Raw genomic sequence first — 23209 nt, forward strand, 5'->3', positions numbered from 1 at the left:
CTCCATACAGACTGCCTTTAGGTCCCTCTAGCAACTGGATCTCCAGTTCAGTCACCAAGAAAATTCTTTGCATTTTAGTTTGCATAAAAGAAGTGCTGCATCAGACTCTTCAAGTTGATACTCCAAACCATTCAGCAGGACTTCCTCTTTCACCATCTGACCCACTGTTTCTGGAATGGAGGGAAAGGATAGCTCGGGAGTTCCAGAGACCAACTGTTCAAGAGTACTGACTCCTGGCAAACAGCATTTTAGTTTTCCTATGCGTGACTGGACTGCAGCATGCCACCCCAACCACTTGAAAGCAACATCTACATTAGCCCTGCTACAGTTTAAGCTGCACAGGCCGGTGGGTGATCAGCCCATCTGCAAAGCAGAAAAACAAGGGAATGCAGGATATGCTTCAAGCTTCCAAATTTATTTTTGGAGTAAAATGAAATTTCCTCCTCAGAATAAGAATGAGACTTTGTGAAAAGCAAAAGGTTGAACTCCACAGGGCCCACTCCTGCCAAGAAGGCCTCACCCCACAGCCTGCCAGCTCCAGCCAAACCCTTGTTTTTAGCTGTAGTGAAAAAAAAACCACACACACACACACACAAAAGTGGAAACATTTTGTCCACATCTCTGAAAGTGGAACCTCAATAAGGCCCATTACCACTAACTACTCAGGACAGACCACCTGAAACCACAGCCACCTGTCCAGACAGTGAGACAAGGCTGCTCAGTAGGCATCCTGTACAGTTCTACCTTGTAAGACATATACTACTTCGTGCCTCTCTGATGGTCTTGTCAACTCTGTAAAATTTGGTCAGCTAACAGACGTACCTCTCTCTGAGAGGCTTAATTAAGGATGTGGAATGCTCCATCTGGTATTTTTATGGTATTTTTATTCCATACCGAATAAAAATGGAAAAAGCAGGAAGCCAGCTGAATTCATCTTCTCCTGCTTTCTGCTTACAGGTGTATGGTGTCAGGTGACTCAGGCTTCATCATGACCCTTCCTGACTTTATGGACTGGAACTTCTTAAACTGTAAGTCAAAATAAGCATTTCCTCCCTTAAATTGCCTGTAACCTGCTCACAGAAACAAGGAAAGTAACTAATACAGAAAACTGGTACCAACAAGGGGGACTGTTGCTGCTAAACCTGACCATGTGATTCTCAGGCCTTTGAACCTGGTTTGTGCGAGGCATGGGAAAGGGTCTGAAGCTACATGCTAGAGAGGCCCTGGAATGCAATAAGGAAAACTGATTGGAACACTCTGACAGGAGCTTGAAAGACCAGAATGCTAAAAAAAAAAAAAAAACCACAGAGAGAGAGAGAGAGAGAGAGAGAGAGAGAGAGAGAGAGAGAGAGAAGGCCTGCCTCATAAGGCTTCAGAGAAAAATAAGGAAATTCCAAGACAGCACACTTTTAACCCCAGCACTCAGGAGGCAAAGGCAGGTAGATCCCTGTGAGTTTTGAGGTCAGCCTGGCCTAAATCTACATAGTGAGTTCCACAACAGGGGAGAGGGGGGTTAGAGTCCCCTATATAGAGAGACTTTGCCTCAAAAAACAAAACTGCCCCTAGCTGTATCGCAGGTGTGGCTGCTGTGTCACAATGTGTGTTAGTAAGTAGCAGAGAAGAGAGAGGACTATGTCTACGCTTAGTGTTCTGACATGTGAGCACCTGAATGATTAGTAGCCAAACACTCCCTGAAAAAAGCAAGCCTAAGACACCCACCAATCTGGCATCAGGGGCCCAAACAGGGAGCTAGCCCTTTTTTGCATGCTGGGTAGGTCCAGATGGGCTTCCAAGGCAGGGAGCTAGCCAAAGAACTCTGCCAGTCCTAGGCAGATGTGAGCCTGAGAGGTCCACCAGACCGGCACTATGGGGCAGACCATGACTGAGATGACCCCCTGCCCAGTGTCATAATGCATGAGTGAGGCATAGACTCCTGAGATGATCCCAGACACTCATGGCAAGTAAGAAGAGAAAAAGAAACAGAAAGAGGTGGGCACAATGAAGAGAAGCAGAACTGGGGATAATAAAGGGTAATGACGAAGAACCTGATGTGAGTAGCCAGAGATGGCACCTGGGACCATGGTAAGGTCCTGGCCTGTGCTGCCACTGGGGTCACATCTGGGTCTGTGACTCTGCAGGAGCCAGGGGGTCTGTTACCACCAAAGGCCAGGCAGACATCCCTGACCTACGCTGCTGCCTGGGGATATGTTAATGTCTGAAGGCTGTGCAGAGCTGACCCCAGCCCTCACCTGGACATCATAGGAAAGCTGGTCTTGGGGTCCTGAAAGCCCCTAGCCAGCTGCAATACTTGGAAGAATGGCCACACACACACACATTTCAGGAGTTGCAAGTAAGCCTGCCCTGCTATTTATATCCCATGCAGTGGCATGGACAAGGGACAGACATCCTCCTCTCCCTCATCCCTCACTACCTGCAGCAGACAGGAGAGCTGGAGTCATGAGAGCAGGACAGCTGGCCCTATTCTTTGGGCCCTGCACCTCTCCTGGGCAGCATAGTAGAGCTGACCCCAGATGTGGAGGTTGCAGGTAAGCTGGCCCTGCCTTTTGTCTGCTGTGAAGTGGCTCTGACAAGGGCGATGTCCTCATCCCTTGCCACCTATGGCAGGCAGGAGAGCTGGCCCTGTCCCTCACTGGTTGCAACACTCAGGAAAGCAGGGCCTGTACCTTGCTTGGGCAGCAGGGTAGAGCTGGCCCTGGTTGTGGGGGTTGCAAGTGAGCCAGCCTGAAAGCAGGATAACTAGCTCAGATACCTCTTAAGCCCAAATCCATGGCTTTGATTTGGCCCACTCCAACATCATCCCATCGATGAACTGCTGGAGTGCATGAAGGGGCTGGTATTACAGATCTAAAACTACAGCATCTCCATGACACAGAGCAACAACAAGATCTCCTAAAGAAGTCCCAGTGAGGCTCCAGTATTGAGCCTCACTCAATACTAGACTCATATAAGACCAATGAGCCACTGCAATGAACATTTGTAAGCACAGAAGTATCGACCAAAGGGTATACTGTGTGTCACACCGTGACATACTACAGCTAGAGTTACAGGGAAGGCTGCAAGGATGGATACCACCGGAAAGAGGGATTAAGTGGAACTGGAGTGCATGATGTGAAAGTCAGAAAGAACCAATAAAAAGTTGAAAAAATTAATTAATTGGGCTGGGGAGATGGCTCAGTGAATGGGTCCTTGCTATCCAGCCTGATAACCTGAATTTGATCCCCAGAATTCACGGTGAAAAGAACTGAACCCAGAAAATTGTCCTCTGATTCACTCATACACACAATTGGCAATTATAATAATTTTTACACAATAAGAATAAATACACTTAACTATGTATCAAATATACAATTATTTTGTTGGTGTGGCAATGCTAAATCAAATTACTTTAAAACCCAGTATGGGGGGGGGGGGCGTTTCCAAAAAATGTATTATTTCAACTGTACATTCTTAAGATATATTTATTCTCAGCTCCCCCCAATTGATAAAAAAATCCTCAGTTAGCTAGGTACAATGGTGTACACCTATAATCACAGTGCTTAGGAGGCTGAGGCTGGAAGACTAACTATGAAGTTCACAGGCTAGAGAGAATTATCTCAAAGAAAAAGGAAAAAAAAAACCTTCATTCAAAGGGTTACTGGATCATTTTATTAGTAAAACTATTTATTTTATGTGTATAATATTTTTGTTTTGCTTTACTTTTGAACAGAGTCTCATACAGCGAGGCTGACCCAAGGTCCCTGTGTAGCCAAGGGACTGAACTTCTGGATCCTTCCATTTCCACCTCCCAAGTGCTGGGGTTACAGACATCTGCCACCACATCCAGCTTTTCCCCCTAGCTTCTGACCAGCAAAAAGCACAGGCCCAGACAGTAACTTTAAGTATTATTTCCCACAGAGAAACCAGGGCTTTAATCCAAGGCAGGAGCACTAGGTAACCCTGGGCACACTTCATGCCACAAAGCAATTAATCCGTCTTGGCAGAAGGATTCGGGAGCCAATCTGAAGTACTCGAGCAAGTTTGAGCCCAGCCTGGGCTACATGAGACCCCGTCTCAACCAAAAGGAGCTGTCAACTTAGCAAAAGCCAGAATGTGGCACTTCTGTTGCTAGTTTGTTTTGTAGCCTGGGGAGGGACGATAGGGCCTCACACATACTAGCAAAGCCCTCTACCAGTGAGCTGCACTCCAGACGGAACATCAATATTGTGGAAAATCTTTGGAGGCAGCAAAACTGGCTCTCAAACACACACACACACACACACAAAACAAACAAAACAAAAACAACAACAAAATCTGCTCCCCATTGTTTGAGCAGAGCTAGCAGCTAGCAGACAGAGGCCAGGGCAGGAAAGGCCTGAAGGAGGGTTGTCACACCCCCAAAGAAGCTGCCAGAACAAGACCTGCAGGGCAGGCAGGATCCATAGCTGGAAGTTGGCAGAGGTAGGAAGGTAACATGCAGCTCTGAGAATCAGCTTAGGTTGAGGACAAGGGTGAGCTGAGGGCTGACATTTAGAAAGATCCTGACATGGGGATGGGGGTGTGGCTTACTTAGTAGAATGCTTGCATGGACAAAACCCGAGTCCCATCCACAGTAGCACATACCCTTAGTCCCAGTTTAAGGTCATCCTCATCTAGTGAATTAGAGAAAGGCTCATCTGGGCTGCATGAAACATTGCCTTAAAAGACAGAGAGACAGAGAAAAGGGGGGAAGGGGAAAGAGGAGAAAAGAGAACATGGCACTTAAGCCACAAGTGAGAAGATATGACAGTGAAGGGCCAGAAAGCCACCTTCCACATGCTTCCCCTCAAATAATGGATGAGCACAGCAGTGTTCCCCAGAGACTTCAGCCCTACACAGAACCTTCTCAGAAACCCTGAGTGTCTCTTACCTCACTCCACCTTCCTAAAGCCATGCAGGCAATGTCACACTCACTGTAACTGAACACTTAACACTGGAACCAGGCTTGGGTAGACACATAAGCCACATGCAACAGGCAAACACTGTGGTATGTGCATTCTGCCAAAGTAGATACCATCCTTAAGAGGGAGAGCAGAGGTTCATGTCTGCTGTAGCAAGGACTGCCGTCTAACCAGTGGCTCCCATGTCTGTCCACTCCTTCTGAACCCTAACCCACCTACAAGACTGGCACCTTGACAGGTGTTAACTCTTGCACAGGTGGGACACTACCTCAGTTCCAAGAGAAGCCAACTTCCCTCTGTTTCTCCCTTTACCTGAGCCATACAATGGCTCATCATCAGCTCTGTAGCCAACTCATAACTAAACCAGGCTTCAGAAAGGCTCCTGGGCCTCCACACCTAGGCCCATCATTGCAACCCCTGTTTCAAGGTTAAGCCTTGGGGAGCCCCACTTCAAGATGTTTCAGAGCTCATCTGCTCCCCTCTCAGCCTGTACGGCAACCTCTCTAGGATGGTGATGTTGACTGCTTCTTTTCTAACTGCACTACGTTATCATCCTAGCCTGAGATGAACCACCTGCTGGCCAGGCTCTGTCCTTTCAGGCCCTATAGCACTCTACATTGCCACCAGCTTACCCTAAAGGCTACAATCCTGTCCACAGAACTGTGATTTGAAGAGTTTTCCTCACAGTGTTCTCAGCACCACCAGACTTCTTCCTCAATCAGGATTGACAGACTTCAAGAGACAAGAAGCAAAATCAGGATCCCACCTGAATTTACCCTGAACAGACCTCCCCATTTGAAGCTTTCTAAATAAGACAGGTTTTTTTAAAAAAAAAAAAAAAAAAGAACCTCATTGTTACTTTCAAAAGGACTAGAAAGGCAACTGCACCTGGGTATAGAAATAAAAGCTATGGGTGTGAGCCTCTAATCCCACCATCAGACTGAAGCCAGCCTGGGTTAAATAATGGGCCTCTGCCTAAAAAAAAAAAAAAAAAAAAAAAAAAAAGCATGTTGACAGCCTGAATATAACAGTTTAAAGACAATTCCCAGGGTTCTCCTACACATCAGGTGGCACAGACCCTGTTATAGAACCTGACACTGGATCTGCAACTTCATTGACCTAGAGTTGCTACACACTCCCTGGTCACACAGTGGAAAACACTAGAATCCATATGTAGACTATTTAAAGAACTAAACAGGGCTGGAGGGATGCCTGAGCAGTTAAGAGCACTCGTTATAGCACATGACCTGGGTTCTGTTCCCAGCACCTACAGGGTATGTCACAAGCATCCTTAACTCCAGTTCCAAAGGTTCCAACACCCTCTTCTGGTCTCTGAGGGAACTGCACACATGTGATGCATAAACACACATACAGACAAAACAGTCATACACATTTTAAAAATCATGGACAAGGTAGTGGTAGCATATGTCTTTATTCACAGCACGCAGGAGGCAGAGGCAGGCAGATCTCTGTGAGTTCAAGGCCAACCTGGTCTTCAGAGTGAGTTTCCAGGACAGCCAAGGCTACACAGAGAAACCATGTACAGAACAAAACAGAACAAAACACAAAACAGAAAACAAAAACAAAAAAAACTTAAAACTATGTAAGGTATTTCTCGACTCTACATATAAAACTTTTAAGCATTTGTGAAAAAGTAAAAATGAACTTAAACCCACATTGAAAATACAGCTGAAACTTTAAAATTGGAGCAAAACCTAAAAGCGGTAATTTTTTTAAATAATAACAAAAAACCTGCACATGATCAACTCACAGAATGAGCATCACACAATCTCACCTCCTCACTGTGACCTTTGCCAATGCCAGACCTGCCAATGCAGTCCTCCCCTGGCCTGGCATGGGGGGACAGACTTGGAAGGATGGAGACATCCTGTACAGTAGCCAACAGAACAGCTGAGGGGCTGAAGTCAGCATTCTTTCCACAGCTAAATGGCCAGGCAGGCAGGGCTCTGCACCTCGGGTTCTGATTAGAAAGGTAACATGGGGTGCCCAGACCTGCTGAGGTATCAGATGATGACTGACATGCTCACCATGACCCCTGCTGTAGGTAGCAAGAGTACACCATCTGCTCTCCTGCTTCTCAGTAAGGCATGAGCAGTCTCAGCTCTCAGCACCAACTAACAAATACAAACACCAAAACCTATCACACAGACACTAAAACTGAAAAGTATATAAAGTAGCTAAATCAGCAGACTCAACACAGCAGATGAGAGAGAGGAAGTAAGGTCAGTGAGCAATATCCAGACAGGACAGAGAATATGTAAAGAATAAGGAAAGAGGTGTAAGATACAGCAGGTGGGAACAGGTGAAAACCCTAACACATTTACTGTGAGTACAGGCCCTTAGGGTGGCTAAAAATAAGGACTGCAGTGGAGCTGATGGGCAAAAGGCTTCCTAAACTCACTAAATACTCCAGCTACCCAATGCAAAGGAAACAGCAATACTACTTATGCCAAAGGAAGGCAAAAACTCGACAGAGCCACCAGAAAGGCTGAGGAGGTGGCTTAGATGGTACAGTGCTTGCCTTCCAAGAATAAAGACCTGAGTTCCAGTCCTCAGACCCATGCAAAAAAAAAAAAAAAAAGCCACGCATGGTGGTGTGGGCTGTGGAGGGGCGTACTAGGGATGTGAAGACAGGTCTGTCTCTGGAGCTCCACAGCTAGGCAGATTGACCTGACCAGCAAGCTCCAGGTCAATGAGAGACCCTGGCTCAAAAACAAGGTGGATGGTGACTGAGAAACTATACAGCTGAGGTTGTTCTTGGGCCTCTACACACACAAATATGTGTGTATGAATGTGCACAGATATACACACAAACACGTGTGTGGAAGGATGGTCCTAGAGATTGGTTTCTCTAAGCAAAAGAAGATAACCCCTAACAGAAACATGAGAAAGCAAGGGGTAAAGAGCAACAAAATGCTTCACTGTGGCTAGTGTGGCACACATCGGTAATTCTAGCACTTGGGAGGCAGAAGGACTCTTAGATTCAAGCAAGCCTAAGCAATAACCAAAACTTACTGGGGATAGGAGAGGAGAAAAGAAAAAGATGAGGAAGAGGGACCAGGAATGATGATGCATGCCTTTAAACTAGGAGGAACTCCAAGTTCAAGGCCAGCCTGATCTACATAGGGAGTTCCAGAACAGTCAAAGATACAGAGAAAGATGCTAGCTTAAAGGGGGGCAGAGAGAGTAAGGTCAGGAGAGGTGATGCTTGTAATCCCTGCTCCTAGAAAGCTGAGACAAGGGCAGCCTGAGTGCACATCAAGGCCTTGACTCCCCTTTATTGTCAAAGCTGGCAAATGTGGTCCCCAAGTCCTCAGGGAGCAAAGGCCAAGCCTAAAGACACATATCAGAAAAATCTAATTTCTGCCACAAAACTGTCTTGCAATTTTTTTCCTTCTCAGCAGGAAAAACCCTGCACAGTGCAGTATTGCCGATGAGCTCATCTAACAAGTAAGGCAGAAAACACCACCAACAGAGAAAATCTCCACGAAGCACAGGTGTTGACCAAGGAACACTGGCCATCTTGTTCATGAGAGCAATCCAGCCTCCATACCAAAACCTCACAGGGCACAAGGTGACAACACAGGTCAACTTCCTTTATGACTACAACCCTAAAAGTACAATAATAACAAATAAAATCTAGTTTGGAATTGTTCCTAGAATTTCAAATTTTAACAGTTAACTACCAAACAATAAACTCACATGCCTGCGTCAAAAGATGCAGAACAAATTAAGAAATTGAATAAACACTTTCTGTTGTGGTGGTGGTTTTGTTTTTGTTTTTTTGAGATCAGGCCCAAGGCTAACCTGAAAGTCACTACATAGGCCAGGATAACCTCACACTTAGTAGTAGTCTTCCTGACTTGGTCTCCTTAGTACTGAGGTTAAAAGCATGAGCCACCATGTAGGAATATCACATGAGTGTTTTCAAAATCATTAAGAAGATTGTAAGTTTGAGCCCATCTGGGCTATATAGCAAGAACCTGTCTCAACAAACAAGCGAACAAAAACAAGACTGTTAAACTATGAAGAAGCCAGGCGGTGGTGGCTCACGCCTTTATTCCCAGCACTCAGGAAAGCAGGGGCAGGCAGATCTCTGTGAGTTTAAGGCCAGCCTGATCTACAGAGTGAGTTCCAAAATAGCCAAAGCTATACACAGAGAAACCTTGTCTTGAAAAGCAAAAAGGCAGACAGACGGACAGACAGACAGAAAGAGAGAAAGAAAGAAGGAAGGAAAGAAGGAAAAGAAAGAAAGAAACTACTAAAGAATTATGACATTTAATAGAAAATGTTGAAAATGTTGACCAAAGCCCTTCAGTGACTACTGCACTTGCAGGTTAAACAGTACACAAGTTCTTCCAGGAATAAGACAAGGAGGCCCACTACTACCAGGGCAGTTAGACTCTGTGCTGAAGCGCTCAGCCAATGCAACTCCACAAGAAAATCAAGGTGAAATATAAACAGAGAGATACATAGATACATAGATAGACAGATAGATAGATACATAGATACATAGATAAAATAAATATCCAGAGCAAGCACAACTCCCAAATCCTAAAACTCAGTTCTTATATAGGGTGTGGGGTGCACACCTATAATCCCAGTTCTTAAGAGTCTGGAACAAGAACATCACAAGTTTGAGACTAACCTGATCAACAGAAATCTAGTCAAAGAAAAAGAAAAAGAAAAAGAAAAGAAGAAGGAGGAGGAGGAGGAGGAGGAGGAAGAAAGAAGAAGAAAGCAGCAGCAGCAGCAGCCAGTTCTATTTAGGAGTTAGAAAGATAGTTCAGCAGTTCAGAACACCTTGGCTACTCTTCCAGGGTACCTAGGTTTAATTTCCAGCACCCACATAGTGGCTCACAACCATATATAACTCCAACTGCAGAGAATCAAGCACCTTTTCTGGCCTCCATAAGCACTGCATGCAGGTGGTGCAGACATACATGCTGGCAAAATAACCATACACATAAATTCTTTTTAAAAAATGTTCAAGACGATATTTTTAAATAAGCCAGTTCTATTTCAACACACTAGCAACAAATAATTACACAGCTGTTTTATGTCTGTAGATTAGAAGAACAATGCTGAAAAGACACCAGTCCCACAGACGTCTGTAGATTAGACATGTTCACAGCTAAAACCACAGTGCATCTTGTGTGGTCTGTCAAGCTGGCTGGCTCCCTGGCTGGCTGACTGCGGATGTATGTCTCACAGCACACATGCACAGGTCAGATAACTTTCAGGAGTCGCTTCTCTCCTTCACCATGGGTTCCAAAGCCAGGCTTGTGAGGCTTTAACCCACCAAGCCTCTCTCTGGCCCAGGAAGATTTCATGAGCCAGGTGAAGAAAATCTTAAAGAACAAAGGTGAAGAACTTAAAATACCAGATCCCAAGACAACTCCTGCAGTCATTCAGACACTGTGATACTTGTACAAAGATGGCAAAGACACCATTGAAGCAGAAGCGTGACCCATCCATTCCATCACTCTACCAGAAACACACATTAGCCCAAAACTAGCAGATATGCTAATCAGGATACAGTAAATATTACTTTGGTTTTGTGTGGTTTTTTTAGACAGCTCACTATGTAGCACTGGGTAGCCTGAAACTAACTACAGAGACTAGCCTGGCCTCAATCTCAGAGATCCACTTGCCTCTGTCCTTAGAGACCAGAGGACGGCATCAGGTCTCCTAAGTTACAGAAAGTTATGAGCTGCCATGTGGGTGTTGGGAGTTGAACCCAAGTCCTCTAGAATATCAGCTAGTGCTCTTAACCACTAAGCCATCTCTCTAGCCCCCATATTAAACATTCTTGGGCTGGAGAGATGGCTCATCTATTAAAGGCTAGACTCACAACCAAAACTAAATATTCTTGGAGGGGGGGTAAGATCAACCAATTGAATTACATTGAAATGTAACTTTTCCTCATAAAAAGATACTATTGAGCTGGATGTGGTATGCAACTGAAATTCCAGCACTTGAGAGACTGAGGCAGGATTATCAAAAGTGTAAGCTAGCCTGGGCTACATGGCAAGACCTTTATATATGAACATATGTAAACATCTGTGTCTACATATATGTGAGACACTACAGTGCGAAAAGGCAAATACAACAGTATAAAAACATCTCCCCTTCCAGGCTGGGGAGATGGCTCAGTGGGTAAAGAATACAAGCACAAGCACAAGGTCTTGAGTTCGGGTCCCAACACCCAAGTAATAGTCAGGTGTAGCAACCATGCCTATATTGCCAGTGCTGGAAAAGCCAACCAAGAAGATCCCACAAGCTCACTGGCCAGCCAGTATGGCCAACCAGCAAGCTCTAGGTTGGATAAGAGAATCTGTCTCAAAAAAAATAAGGTGGAGAGGAATTAGAAAGATGGCTAAGCAGATGGTTAACAGCACTTTGCAGCTCTTGTTGAGAACCGGGTTCAGTTTCCAACACCCACATGGCAGTTCACAACTGTCTTTAACTCCAACTCCAGAGAATCCAATGTTTCTTATCTCCACAGGCTCTTGCACCCACATGGTACACATACATCCACTCAGGCACACACACACATATAAGATAAAAATAAACACCAAAAACCTAGCAAGGTGGAGAGCAGTCAAGAAAGACACCCAGCATCAAACTCTGGCTTCCACACAGATGTGCACACCTGCATATAAACATGTGAACATATAGGAACACACACAAACCTGCACACATACATAAAAAAATGAATTAAAAAAAATCTTCTAGTCAGGCGTGGTTGTGTACACCCTTAATACCAGCACTTAGGAGGCAGAAGCAGGCGATCTCCATGAGTTTGGGGTCAGTCTGGGTTACGCACTGAGTTCCAGGACAACCTTGGCTATGTAGTGAGACCCTGTCTCAAGAACAAACAAACAGAAAAAAAAAGAAAAAAAAGAAAATCTTGTATACATCTATATATTCTGAATGCATAAAGAACTTCAAATTAAAAGCGGAAAAATAAATCAACAAATAAAAAAAAGACTTCCCAGGTCGCCCAATGACCATGTGCCTGCTAAGAAGCTGCTGCTCAGCAGGTGGCTGCAGTCAGGAAGCCACCTCTCCACATGGAGCTTTGGAGCATACAACAACAGCTTCTCACACTGCTGGTGGGCCATGCGGTTGTGCCAACTGTCATCACAGCCACTTTCGGCAGTAATTCCTGAAGCTGTTGTCACTACAATTCCACTCCTTAGACTACTCCAACTGAAACACAGATCCAGTTTTGCACCTCCCCAAATGCAAAAGCATCCTGGGAAGTATAAGACCAGTGGCAGCCTTAGGGGTCCTGACCGCACAAAGAACAAGTAAGGCCCACACCTACACAGCACATTGTAGGGAGAGTAAAGGTGGGTCTCACAGAGTCCAGGGAAGAGTGCATAAACAAAGGAACCAAGGGTGAAGAGCTGGGCCATATTGGAATGGGAAACAGTCACTAAACGCAGGAAGCAGGAGGGGGTTTTCATAGGAGGCATGGTCCTGTCCATCAATTGATCCAAACAGACTCCAGGAGCTGAGGCACACACATACACATGCCCATCTGGTCACATTTTTAGCCACCATAGGATCCTAATTCCAGTAAGGGAATGGTTTAGAACAAGTTTCCTCCATGACATTAGACTCAGGTCAGGGCTGACATAACTGTGAACACCAGCATGTCCTACATTCGATGAAGCACTGCAGAGCAGCAGCCAGTGTCACCTGGCAACAAGTTTACTAGCAGGTGAGATGAGTCTTACTGCCTGAAACCCACTGCCTACACCACCAGTCAGCTCTGTGTCCCCTGTGCCTGTTCTTTCCAAAAACCCAAATGCTGCCCAAACACTGCTACATACAGACTTGAGCTGCAACAGACACAACTGCAAAACGGAGCAAATGGGACTCCGTACATCCTGAAAGCCTCTGGAGCATGTGGCAAATATCTGACCTAATTAACCTGCTAATTCCTAAATCTCCGGGAAGAAAAGATGATTCTGTAACCCCCAAACAAAAACCCTCAGCACACAACACTACTACCAAAGGACAGTCAAACATTTAGTCCAATCAAACAGAACTGACTACAGCCAAGAGATCCATCAAGGCAGTGATTATTCATTTGCTAACTGATCTCTGCAGACCCACCATGAGAGCCTAAGTGAAGCTGCCTTGAGCACTATGAAGACATCCATCATGAATAAGCAAAGTGGGCTCGTCAGCACGAAAATAAGCAGCCCCTGCTCCGTGTACCTTTCACATTGAGTTTTCCTGGCTATACCGATTTCTCCTTCCTCTACCACTGATTGCACACTTAACTCCGGAAGAGAAGGCTCTAGCACACCAGTCCAAATGTGATACTGAAGACACACAAGGTGTTTCAAGCTCTGAAAGTCTCATCTGCCCAGAAAGAAGAGACTCAAGATTCAATTTTCAATCTTTTTTCCCCTGAAACAAAGTTTAGTCACAGCTCACGAATGTTCTGAAGAAAGTCAGTATAGGCTTTTCCAAGAACATCAGTTCTCGTTATCCACAAAATTGCCCAGGAAGACACAATCCCTGAGATCCACTCCTCATAGGTCCACAGCAGGCAAGAACAGGTCTAAGCCACAGAACGAGAGACTCCACACAGCTCAATTGCTTCACAAGCCCCTGCCAAAAACTTTAAAGTACTTTCCCAAATCTAGGCAATTTCCCAAAGAGGCAAGACAGTAAAGCAGTGTGGACACATGGCTTTGGAGAATATCCACTTATTCCTAAGTTGAACTCAGAGAACAACAGAAACATCACTTCCCAAGTGGTTACACAAAATAGCCAGCAAGCTAATACATTAACAAGACCATCCCACAGACACTTAATGGCAGACACCTTGATTTCAGTTTGATGGGCATACCTGTGGAAGCGCAGTGTTGAGCTGCCTCTGCAAGGAATCTCTTTCGTGGCCAACCTCATGCAATTTCCCCTGGGTTAACGCCAACGTTTCTTGCGTCTCTCTCAGTGTGTCCAGAAGGCGGTCTCGTTCTTCCAGCATGGAGACCATGAGCTGCTCAAAATGCGAATCAGCATCTGGCTGTGAGGGGGAGCCTGACCCATGGCTCCCACCTCCTCCTGGAGGGCCTTCCGCTTCACTAATGGTCGGCATCACCTCGCACATCATCTTGAAACATGAAAGATGTAGACCGCAGTCAGTAGGTGCAGAATACAGGTTTCCACAAACCTGCAGCTTTCTGAGCACCACCTGTGGCTGAGAAAAACGATGACAGACTCACACTTTCAGAGCTGCTCCACTCTGGCTGCACACATTCTAGGAAGTATGTAGCCTGCACAGACCAACGGGATCGAGGGAGACCACTGTCCCAGGAGCATGGTGAGCTGGGGATGCTCACCTCTCCAACCCAGGGAAAACCAGTGGGGTTTAAAATCCACACTCAGCAGCTTAAGACAATGGGCTTCTGTTAATCTTGTTCTTCCCCAGAGAGATTCAAAACATAGTCCCTCAACCACAGGAGACTGGAAACTGACAAGCACCGGCACTATGGGCCCAAGCATCTTCCAGGAATGCGTGCAGTCAGCTCCTGGGAAGGACTACAGGGAGGCTGGATATTTGGTGATCCACAGAAAAAGAAACTGGATTGGCTCTTTAAGGCCTGGACAGAAGTGTTTTTGCAAAGGCCTACTGCTGTGGAACAGTTGGTCAGCCAAGCCAACTTACATAAGTTTACAGTCAAAGAGTGGGGAAAAGAACACAAAGAGAAAAATACCCACCATGGGAATCTAGGAAGTCGGGACAGCAGGGCTAGGTAAGAAAGGAGAAGGAAAAGGTGAGATGGAACTAGAGATTGCATGCTCCCAGGGCACGGAGGGAGGGAGTGGTGGTGAAGGGGAAGCCTTGCAGGTGCACCTGACCAGGCCGGGATGATCCTGCCGACAAGAGCCCGGCTGACCCTGCCTGGCTCAGCTGACCCCAACCTCACTGACCCTGGCCAATCTAGGCTGACTCGGACCTAAGTGATACCAGCCCGGCTTGGCTGGCCTCTACCTTGCTGACCCCGCTGAGCCCCGTCCGCTGACCCCACCGACACGGCCCCGCCAACCCCGGCCCGCCACCCTGAGCGGCCCGCTCCGCCCGCCCTCACCTTGGCCGGCGGGCGCGGCTCCGGGGCTACGCGGCGGCCTTCGGGCGGCGGCCGGCTGCGGGCCGACCCACGCAGCCCCGAGGCTGCGTCCTCGCCCGTGCCCCGGGCCCGCCGCCCCGCTCGTCACGAAGGCCGGCCCGCCGCCGCGGGACACTGGCGAGCGCAGAGGACCGGGCCCGGCGCGTCGCCGGCGTCAACGTGCCCGACGTCCGGCGCGTCGGCGCGAGCGTCAGCACCGCCCCCTGAGGGAGAGGCCGGCCGCAGGGCGGAACGCATGCGCCAGCTCCGTGGTAGTGGGCGGGCGGCCTTTCCTCAGCGCCAATTGGCTATTCCTCGCTTTAGCCCCGCCCCCATCCCCGCCCCTCCACCAGACCAACCTTGCCGGGAACCACAGGTAGAGCTCTCTGCCAGGTACTGGGAGATCGCAGTCCTGCTTCCGTGCTGTCACACCAGAGCTTGTGCTGACGTCACCCGAACACCGAAGTCACCCGACCTCTCGCCCCTAAACCCAAGACCTCTGCGGAGTTGTGCCGGGCCACTTGCAGAACCGGAAGGTACCGACAGGCCAGGCAGGGTGTCTGCCTCCTTCTGGCTTGTCTAGCCAGAGGTCTAGCCTTCAGAAGTCCGAGGCAGGAGGATTGCTACGAGTTGGAGGCCCTGCCTCTAAAATACAAACAAAGGCGACTACCACCCCCCCACCCCACCCCCGATGACTGGAGTTTGATTCCCGGGACCCAAATGATCTACTTTAGATCCTCGGAATCCACGTAGTCCCGAATGTTGTCCTCTGACCCTCACCCTCATTTATCTTGACACCCATGCAGGTACACACATTCACAAAAAAAAAAAAAAATTAAAAAAAAAAAAGGAAAAAAAGAAAGAAGGAAGAGGGAAAGATGCGTAAGTAAATGTAAAAAGAAAACAGACATCTTAAGGACTCAGCCACCCTTGCAAGTATGAGAACCTTGAGTCCCACTCCCAGAGTCCACATAAAAATAAAAAGCCAGCCGATCTTGGTGCTGTACACGCCTAATTCCCAGCACTCACAAGGCAGACAGATCTATGTGAGTTCCAGGCCAGCCAGGGGTACATAGTGAGACCTTGTTTCAAAAAACTTTTTTTTTTTTAATAAAAGTGATAAAATAGTCCAGAAGCCAAAAGATGATCATCAACCATAACAGAAAAGCCAATAAAATTTTCTGAAATCCAAAGCAGGAGTCTAGTATGGACTACACAAAGACCCAGGCCAGTCAGAGGACACATGGCCATATCCCTATTTCAAGAGATTAATGATTAATTGAAAAATCAAGTTACATATACAACCCAGACGCACACCTTATATCCTACAGCTCAGAAAGCAGAGGCAGACAGATCTCTGCCAGTTTGCATTTAGCCTGGTCTACGTAGACAGAGCCTGTCTCAAAAAACCAATCAGATTGTAATTAAAATCAGTAAGTTCCCTGAGGGACTCTCCCAGTACCATCAGCCACTGCACACAAGTCTTCAGTTGCCTTGATGTCTCAGGTTTGGATTTGAGAAGATGCCCATTTCTCAGAGACTCCTGCTCATGCAGCTGTCTCTTAAGAAACAGAAACAGTACTAAAAGCAGCTCAAAAGGGCACACTGTGTTCTGTCCCCTCCCACATTCATGTAGCATGTGTGAGGCTGGCAGGGCAGAAAGCTAGAGAAAATAATGCTTCTCCAGCAAGTTCCACAACCTGTTGAAACAGTCAGCTGCTGCATCAAGCAGTACCTGTTTTGCATGATGTGTGAGTGGTGAGGTGTGACCCCAGAGAGAATTGGGACACGGTGGGGCTGAACAGAAGAGATGCCATCCGGCAGGTCCCTAATGCTCAGAGATCTTCCCAGGCTGTCTGGCCGCTGATTGGCACCTGTTCACTGCAGACCACAAACCAGCAGAGATGGCTGTGAAAAACAGGGGCTACTGGGCCGTTCGTTGCCCTTCTGGATCACAGAAATGTGGTTGTTGTTTTTTGTTTGTTTTTTTAATTAAAAAAATATTTTTACTTTTTTAATTTTCAATTTTTAATCACATTGGTCTATGTTGTGTGTGTCTGTGTATCTGTGTACATCTGCATGTGAAAAGTGCCTTTACCATATCACTGGCCCAAATTTTTTTTTTTTTATTCTATAGTTGAGAGCTCTTTGAGACAGGCTAGTGTGCAACTGTCCACATGCCGTATCTGCCTCCCAAATACTGGGATAACTGCTGTGTGTTATCACACATGCCATGACCTCAGCCCCCTCTTTATTTACCTTTATTTCATATATTTGCCTGTATGTACGTATGTGTGTATGTGCGCTGTGTGCATGTCTGATGTACGCAGAGGCCATAAGAGTTTGCCGCAGCCCTTGGAACTGGAGTTACATACAGTTGTGAGCTGCTATGCAACTGTGGGTAGTGGAACCGGGGTGCCATCTCTGCAGTCCCATCCCTCCACCACCCCTTTTTTGAGAAGAGATCTCACACAGTGGTGATAAATACTCCACTGCGCTCACCCTGTGTCCTCTCATTCTGCAGCTGAGGGGGCAGGGCCAAGGAGCGGCTAAAAGAAAAAGGTGACGGCCTGAGAGGCCTGAGTCCTGAGGCAGTTCCTTCTGCCTGGGTTAGACAGCTCATTGAAACCTTGCTCAAGGGCAAGCCTGCTCTTCCTTGTTGGGAATATGGGCTGTTTGGGTTGATGTGAGAACACGGATGCCTCTAGATGGAGTGGTAATGAAACCAGATTTGGGGCTATTGAGGCAACTCAGAAAGGGCTTGCTGAGCAAGGGTGAAGGCATGAGCTTCATCCTCAGCACACACACACACACACACACACACCAAACTGGGTGTGGCAGTGCATCTGTGTAATCCCAGCCTGAGGAAGTGGAGACACAAGCACCCTGAGGCTCGCTGGCCAGCCAGAGAACAAGGTAGAAGGCTTTCCTGAGCGTGACGCCTACACCTGTGTATACATAATACATACGTAAAATTGTGCATACAGGGAGCATCGTCCAAGAACCCTACCTCCACATAATCCCACCAGTCCTCACAGCTCCATCCTACGTTCCATAACATGACACTCCGAAACATCACCAGTTGAATCCCATCCCCCCAGCAGATAAAGTGTAGAATTCAGGACTTGAGCCTAAATTCTCTAGGACCATAGTCAATACTATTTTTTTTTTTTTTGAGACAGAGTCTCACTATATAGCCCCAGGCTAACCTGGATCTCACTATGTAGACTAGGCTGCCTCTGCTTCCCAAGTGCTGTGCGCCACCACACCCAGTTGTGGCCAGCATTCTTGCTGTTGCATAGTGAGAGTTCTCCAATCCTCCCAGCATGAGGAATAGGTCAGTGATAGGACCCTCATTGCCCCCTCAAGGCTCCATGAGTTGACATAATCCTCAGATCCCAGCATAGGGCCAGATGATGGAAGACACATGTTTGGAGGGTGTTCAGCCTGCAGCAAGGGCTCCTTACATGTATCTTTATATATTAGACAAGTAAGCCATCAGGGCTGGAGAGACTGCTCAGAGGTTAAGAGTACCAGCTGTTCCTCTAGAGGACCTGGGTTGGATTCCCAGCACTCACATAGACCCTCACAACCATCTATACCTCCAGTTCCGGGGGATTTCATGCCCTCTTCCGATATATAATAACACCAGGCACATATGTGGTACACAGACATAAATGCAGGCAAAACACCCCTTCATATTAAATAATTTGGGGGTGTTCAAGACAAGGTCTCTCTGTAGCCCTGGCTGTCCGGGAACTTGCTCAGTAGACCAGGCTGGCCTTGAACTCACAGATCTGCCTGCCTCTGCCTCCAAAGTGGTGGGAATAAAGATGTGTGCCACCATACTCAGGTAAATAAAAATTTAATTTAAAGAAAGAAGAGGGAAGGAAGGAAGGAAGGAAGGAAGGAAGGAAGGAAGGAAGGAAGGAAGGAAGGAAGGAAGGAAGGAAGCCATCACCTGGTATAGCAGCCATCTAATAAAAATGCCCCGTCACAGGTAGCCCAGCCTCTTAGGTGTGTCAGCCCTAAGAGTTCATAACTTCACCTTGACCCAGGGGCAAGGCTCCACCTGCACACAATGCCAGTCTCCCCACCCATTATATGGGGATAATGACGCCAGAATCACACACTGTGGTGCTCACTGTGACATTCGGTGGAATTGTCCTTTGCAGCTGGCCACCAGAAGTGCTTCCTCCCACCAAGTAGTTATGCGTGCAAAGGCTGGAGCCATTTGGCCTGGTTCTATCTCACCTCTCCTTCTTTTTGCCATAGCTGTGCACTCTTGGGCAAGTTACTTGGCCCCTCCTAACCTCAGGCTCCTTGTCTGTAGAGCAGAAGTGAGCATCTCAGGTTGCTGGGAGGGCTGATTTGGGAAAGCCAGGGGTTTCTCAGATGGGCTCCCGGCCAATCCTCCATCCCCAAGGAAATGAGGATTGAGTTCAGTCAACTAGCATCTTGCTCCCCTTTGCCTCTAGGAGTCACCCTGGGTATCTGCTTCTCTTCGATGAGATGTGAGGTAAACTACACAGAGCATTCTGGGATTGTCTTTCCTGATAAAAGAGAGTAGTACACAGAAAGCCCCGTGGGTTCTACCCTTTCCTACTTTGAGACACACTCTTGAAGGCTGTTCTGTGGCAGCCATTTTTTTTCTTTCTTTTCTCTTTTCTTTCTTTCTTTCTTTCTTTCTTTCTTTCTTTCTTTCTTTCTTTCTTTCTTTCTTTCCTTCTTGCTTTCTTTTTCTTTTCAGCTTTTCAAGACAGGGTTTCTCTGTGTAGTATTAGCTGTTCTGGACTTGCTTTGTAGACCTAGCTGACCTCGAACTCACAGAGATCCTCCTGCCTCTGCCTCACTAAATGCCAGGATTATAGGTGTGTGCCACTGTGCCTGGCATTGTGGCAGCCATATTGAGAGCACAAAAGTAAAATACTCTTACTTTGCCCTAATTGTACTTGTCTTTGAGGTACTAAATGAACACCCACAATGTCATGGCAGCCAGCTGACAATGCCATGTCATACCCCCTTCTTACTGACCTCCCCTATCTTCCTTTTGTTTTATTTTCGGAGGACTGAAGGTTAAGGCCAGCATGCTAGGCCCACAGTCTCCCAACTCCCCAAACCTGGAAGCTGGCTGTTGATCTCCCACTTCTGTCCTGGACCAAAGGATAAAAAAAGTCATTCACTCTCCATGAGTACTTCTTGTTATCAGCCTCACATTTCTAAAAGGAGAAAGGACCCAAGTCAAAACTCAAAAGCAGTTTTGCCAGTTATCTGTCCAGAAAATTCCTTTCCACCATCTCTCAGGAAATCCCATCCCCCTTTTATATGGTCCAAATAGCAAGAAAACTCAGACAAGAAACTGAAAAGAAGTACTGCAATTTTTTTTTTTTTTTTAGAGAATTAAAGCTAATGATGTTTATGAAGGGCTGGCAAAAAGGCTCCGTGAGTAAAGAGGCTTGCCACCAAACTGAATACTGAGTTTGAGTGCCTGAGTGGGGTGGAAGGAGAGAACTGACTCCTGCTCTGACTTCACAAGCACACTGTGGCACTTCAGCCTGCACACATGCACCCAAGAGATAAAAATAAGAAGTTCTTTTAAAACATACACAGAGAGGTTGCTGGTCTGGGGGAAGCCCACCTCCAGCCCCCATCATGGCCTGGAGCCATGCTCAAGAGCAGAAGTTGCTGTCCCCTAGGATGCAGGCAAAGCTAGCACTCTGAGAGAAGGTGGGAACGTGTGGGAGGGACCAGCCACTCTTGCTGGGGTTGTGAATTGCATGGTTGTGCCCATCCTCAACCCTGCCTCAGCCACGGGCAAGTCATTCCTTCAAATAAGATAAAGATTAATGATTCTGTACACACAGCATATGGGGTGCAATAGTTCAATACGTGGGGTTCTAAAAGATAAGCAAACTTACAGGGTGCTGAACACTGGCAGGAAGTTTCCATGTCTGAACAGCCACGGTAGGCTGCTGTCATTGTCATCGTCATCGTCGTCGTCATCATCATCATCATCATCATCGTCATCATCAATGCAGATAAAATAGTCTCACCATTAAAAAAGGAACTAGAGAGACAGGTCAGCACTTAAGAGCACTATCTGCCTTTTCAGAGGACCAGGTTCAATTCCCCAAACCCACATGGCAGCTCGAAAACATGTTACTCCAGTTCCATGGGAGTTCCTCTTTTGCCCTTTGCAAGTACTACATACATGTAGTGCTCATACACACACACACACACACACACACACACACACACTCATGTATGTAAATTAGAAATAAATAAATCTTTAAAAAGTAAGGAAAGGCACGGAGGCCAGGGCCACGGTAGTGAACACCTGAAATTCTAACACTCTGCAGGGGGAGACGGGAGAATCAGAAATTGGAAGTCATTCTCAGCTAGGCATTGAGTTTAGAGCTTAAGGGAGACAGTGAGGTCCAGATGGTAGGGGTGGTTGCCAACACCTTGAATGTGCTTCTGCAACTGAACTCTGTCGCTAAAATGGCTCTGACACTAGACATTGTTTATATCTGACCACAATAAGAAAGTAGCTTTGGGCTGAGTCCTCTTGGCGCTAGAGTGTTTCACTTAGCACAACAGAGGCCTGGGTTCCATACCCAGCACCTCAAAAACAAAAATAAATCAGCCAGCACTCCCTTTTGTCAACTTTGAAGGTATTTTGAACACTTTACTGAGGAATATTTCTATCACTAGAATTCTTTTTTTTTTTTTTTTTCAAGACAGGGTTTCTCTGTGTAACAGTCTAACAGTCCTGGCTGCCCTGGAAACTCACTCTGAAGACCAAACTGGCCTTGAACTCACAGAGATCCCCCTGCCTCTGCCTCCCTGAGTGCTCGGATTACAGGCATGTGCTACCATGCCTGGCTAAAGACAGGGTCTCACTTGCTATATAGACCAGGGCTAGCCTTGACTCACAGAGACTCATCTGCCTTGGTCTCCTGAGTCCTGGGATTAAAGGCATACATCATCAGGAATAGTCAGAATATTTGTCATGAAACAAAGATCAAGATTATCAGATTGGGCAACTAATATTTTGAAATAATAGGGATTCATTTGTTTTATTTAAAAAAAAAATAGGTGGCAAGATGGCTTAGTGGGTGCAGGTGTTTGTGGCAAAGCTGACAACCCGAGTTTGATACCCAGGACCCATATGGTAAAAAGAAAAAACTGACTCCCACTAGTTGCCCTCTGACCTCCACACCTGCTGTGGCATGCACGTGTCCTCCTTCACCTCCTCAATAAATAAGTCAACAGGTAATGTAATTTTTAAAAACTAGATCTTTGTGGAAGTAGCTTCAAATTTTTAAAAGTATGTTTACATGGGGGGGGGGTAGCATACAGTGCCACAGCACATGCGTGGCGGTTGCAGAAGTGTGCTGCCTGGCCCTTGCCTGTGTGATGTTCTCCTGCTCTATAGATCTGCATATGTCTGCTAAGTGTACGGTGCCTCTTCCTCCGCACTTGTCAGATGGTAGGGTGGCCAGCTCTTCTCCTCTCACACGCTGGAACCCACTGTGACTGACCCCTGGGGCTCTGTGGACCAGCCCTTTCCACACAGTCCTTAACTCCTTGCCAGCTCAGCCAAGATGGGGTGGTATGATGGTCCATATCCCTTCTGTCCTGTGGTGGTATGGAAGTCCTGCTGAGTGTGCCCACAAGAGAGAGGGGCAGTGGGGAGGGTGTTTTGTTCTCATTTGGGTGAAATAGGTCACTCTTGGTAAAGTTTCCTTGAGCAGGCGACACAGAAGGAAGTGCATCTGTGCCAGGGCTTAGATGCTGTGGGCTTCAGGGAACCAGATTCCCTGGAAAAGCCAACCAGGGTGTTGTGGGCCAGGTGCAGAAGCACACAGGCTAGGGTGGCTTACACCAAGCAAGCAGCAAGTATCGCAGGCCTGTCTGTTACAGCACGGGGTGCTGTGCCAGAGGAAGAGTTGGCATGTGTGGGGGCTCTCCCAGAACTCCCACAAATCTCATGCATGGCAAAGTAGCCTCACTCAGGCCCTCACACAGAGATAGGCTCATGGTGGCCTATCACAGTTGGGTAGGGAAGCTGTCTCCCCTCTTTCACCATGAGCTAGACCAAGGTGCCAGACC

At 47.0% G+C, this 23209-nt stretch overlaps 1 protein-coding gene and 1 non-coding gene across 11 annotated transcripts in view; one reads left to right on the top strand and one right to left on the bottom strand.

Moving 5' to 3' along the window:
• The window catches only part of Ppfia1 (PTPRF interacting protein alpha 1), a 77637-nt gene extending 62355 nt beyond the window's left edge, over positions 1-15282 (bottom strand). For 9 of the 10 annotated variants that reach the window (XM_055614677.1, XM_055614676.1, XM_055614670.1 and 6 more), the window contains exons 1-2: positions 15077-15281; positions 13834-14097 (exon numbers count right to left, since the gene is read on the bottom strand). In XM_055614677.1, the coding sequence (XP_055470652.1) occupies positions 13834-14097 (264 nt within the window). In that variant the 5' untranslated portion in view covers positions 15077-15281. Of the gene's footprint in view, positions 1-13833; positions 14098-15076 lie in introns of all 10 variants that reach the window. The other variant, XM_055614671.1, reaches the window with a different exon arrangement.
• LOC129682410 (small nucleolar RNA SNORA17) lies at positions 1556-1689 on the top strand. Its single transcript, XR_008720974.1, has one exon. It is a non-coding gene; the product is annotated as a small nucleolar RNA SNORA17 (small nucleolar RNA).
• Positions 15283-23209: the final 7927 nt, after the last annotated feature.

This window comes from Psammomys obesus, unplaced genomic scaffold (assembly GCF_907164565.1).
Source record: "Psammomys obesus unplaced genomic scaffold, mPsaObe1.curated_primary_1811, whole genome shotgun sequence".
NCBI classification, from domain to species: domain Eukaryota; kingdom Metazoa; phylum Chordata; class Mammalia; order Rodentia; family Muridae; genus Psammomys; species Psammomys obesus.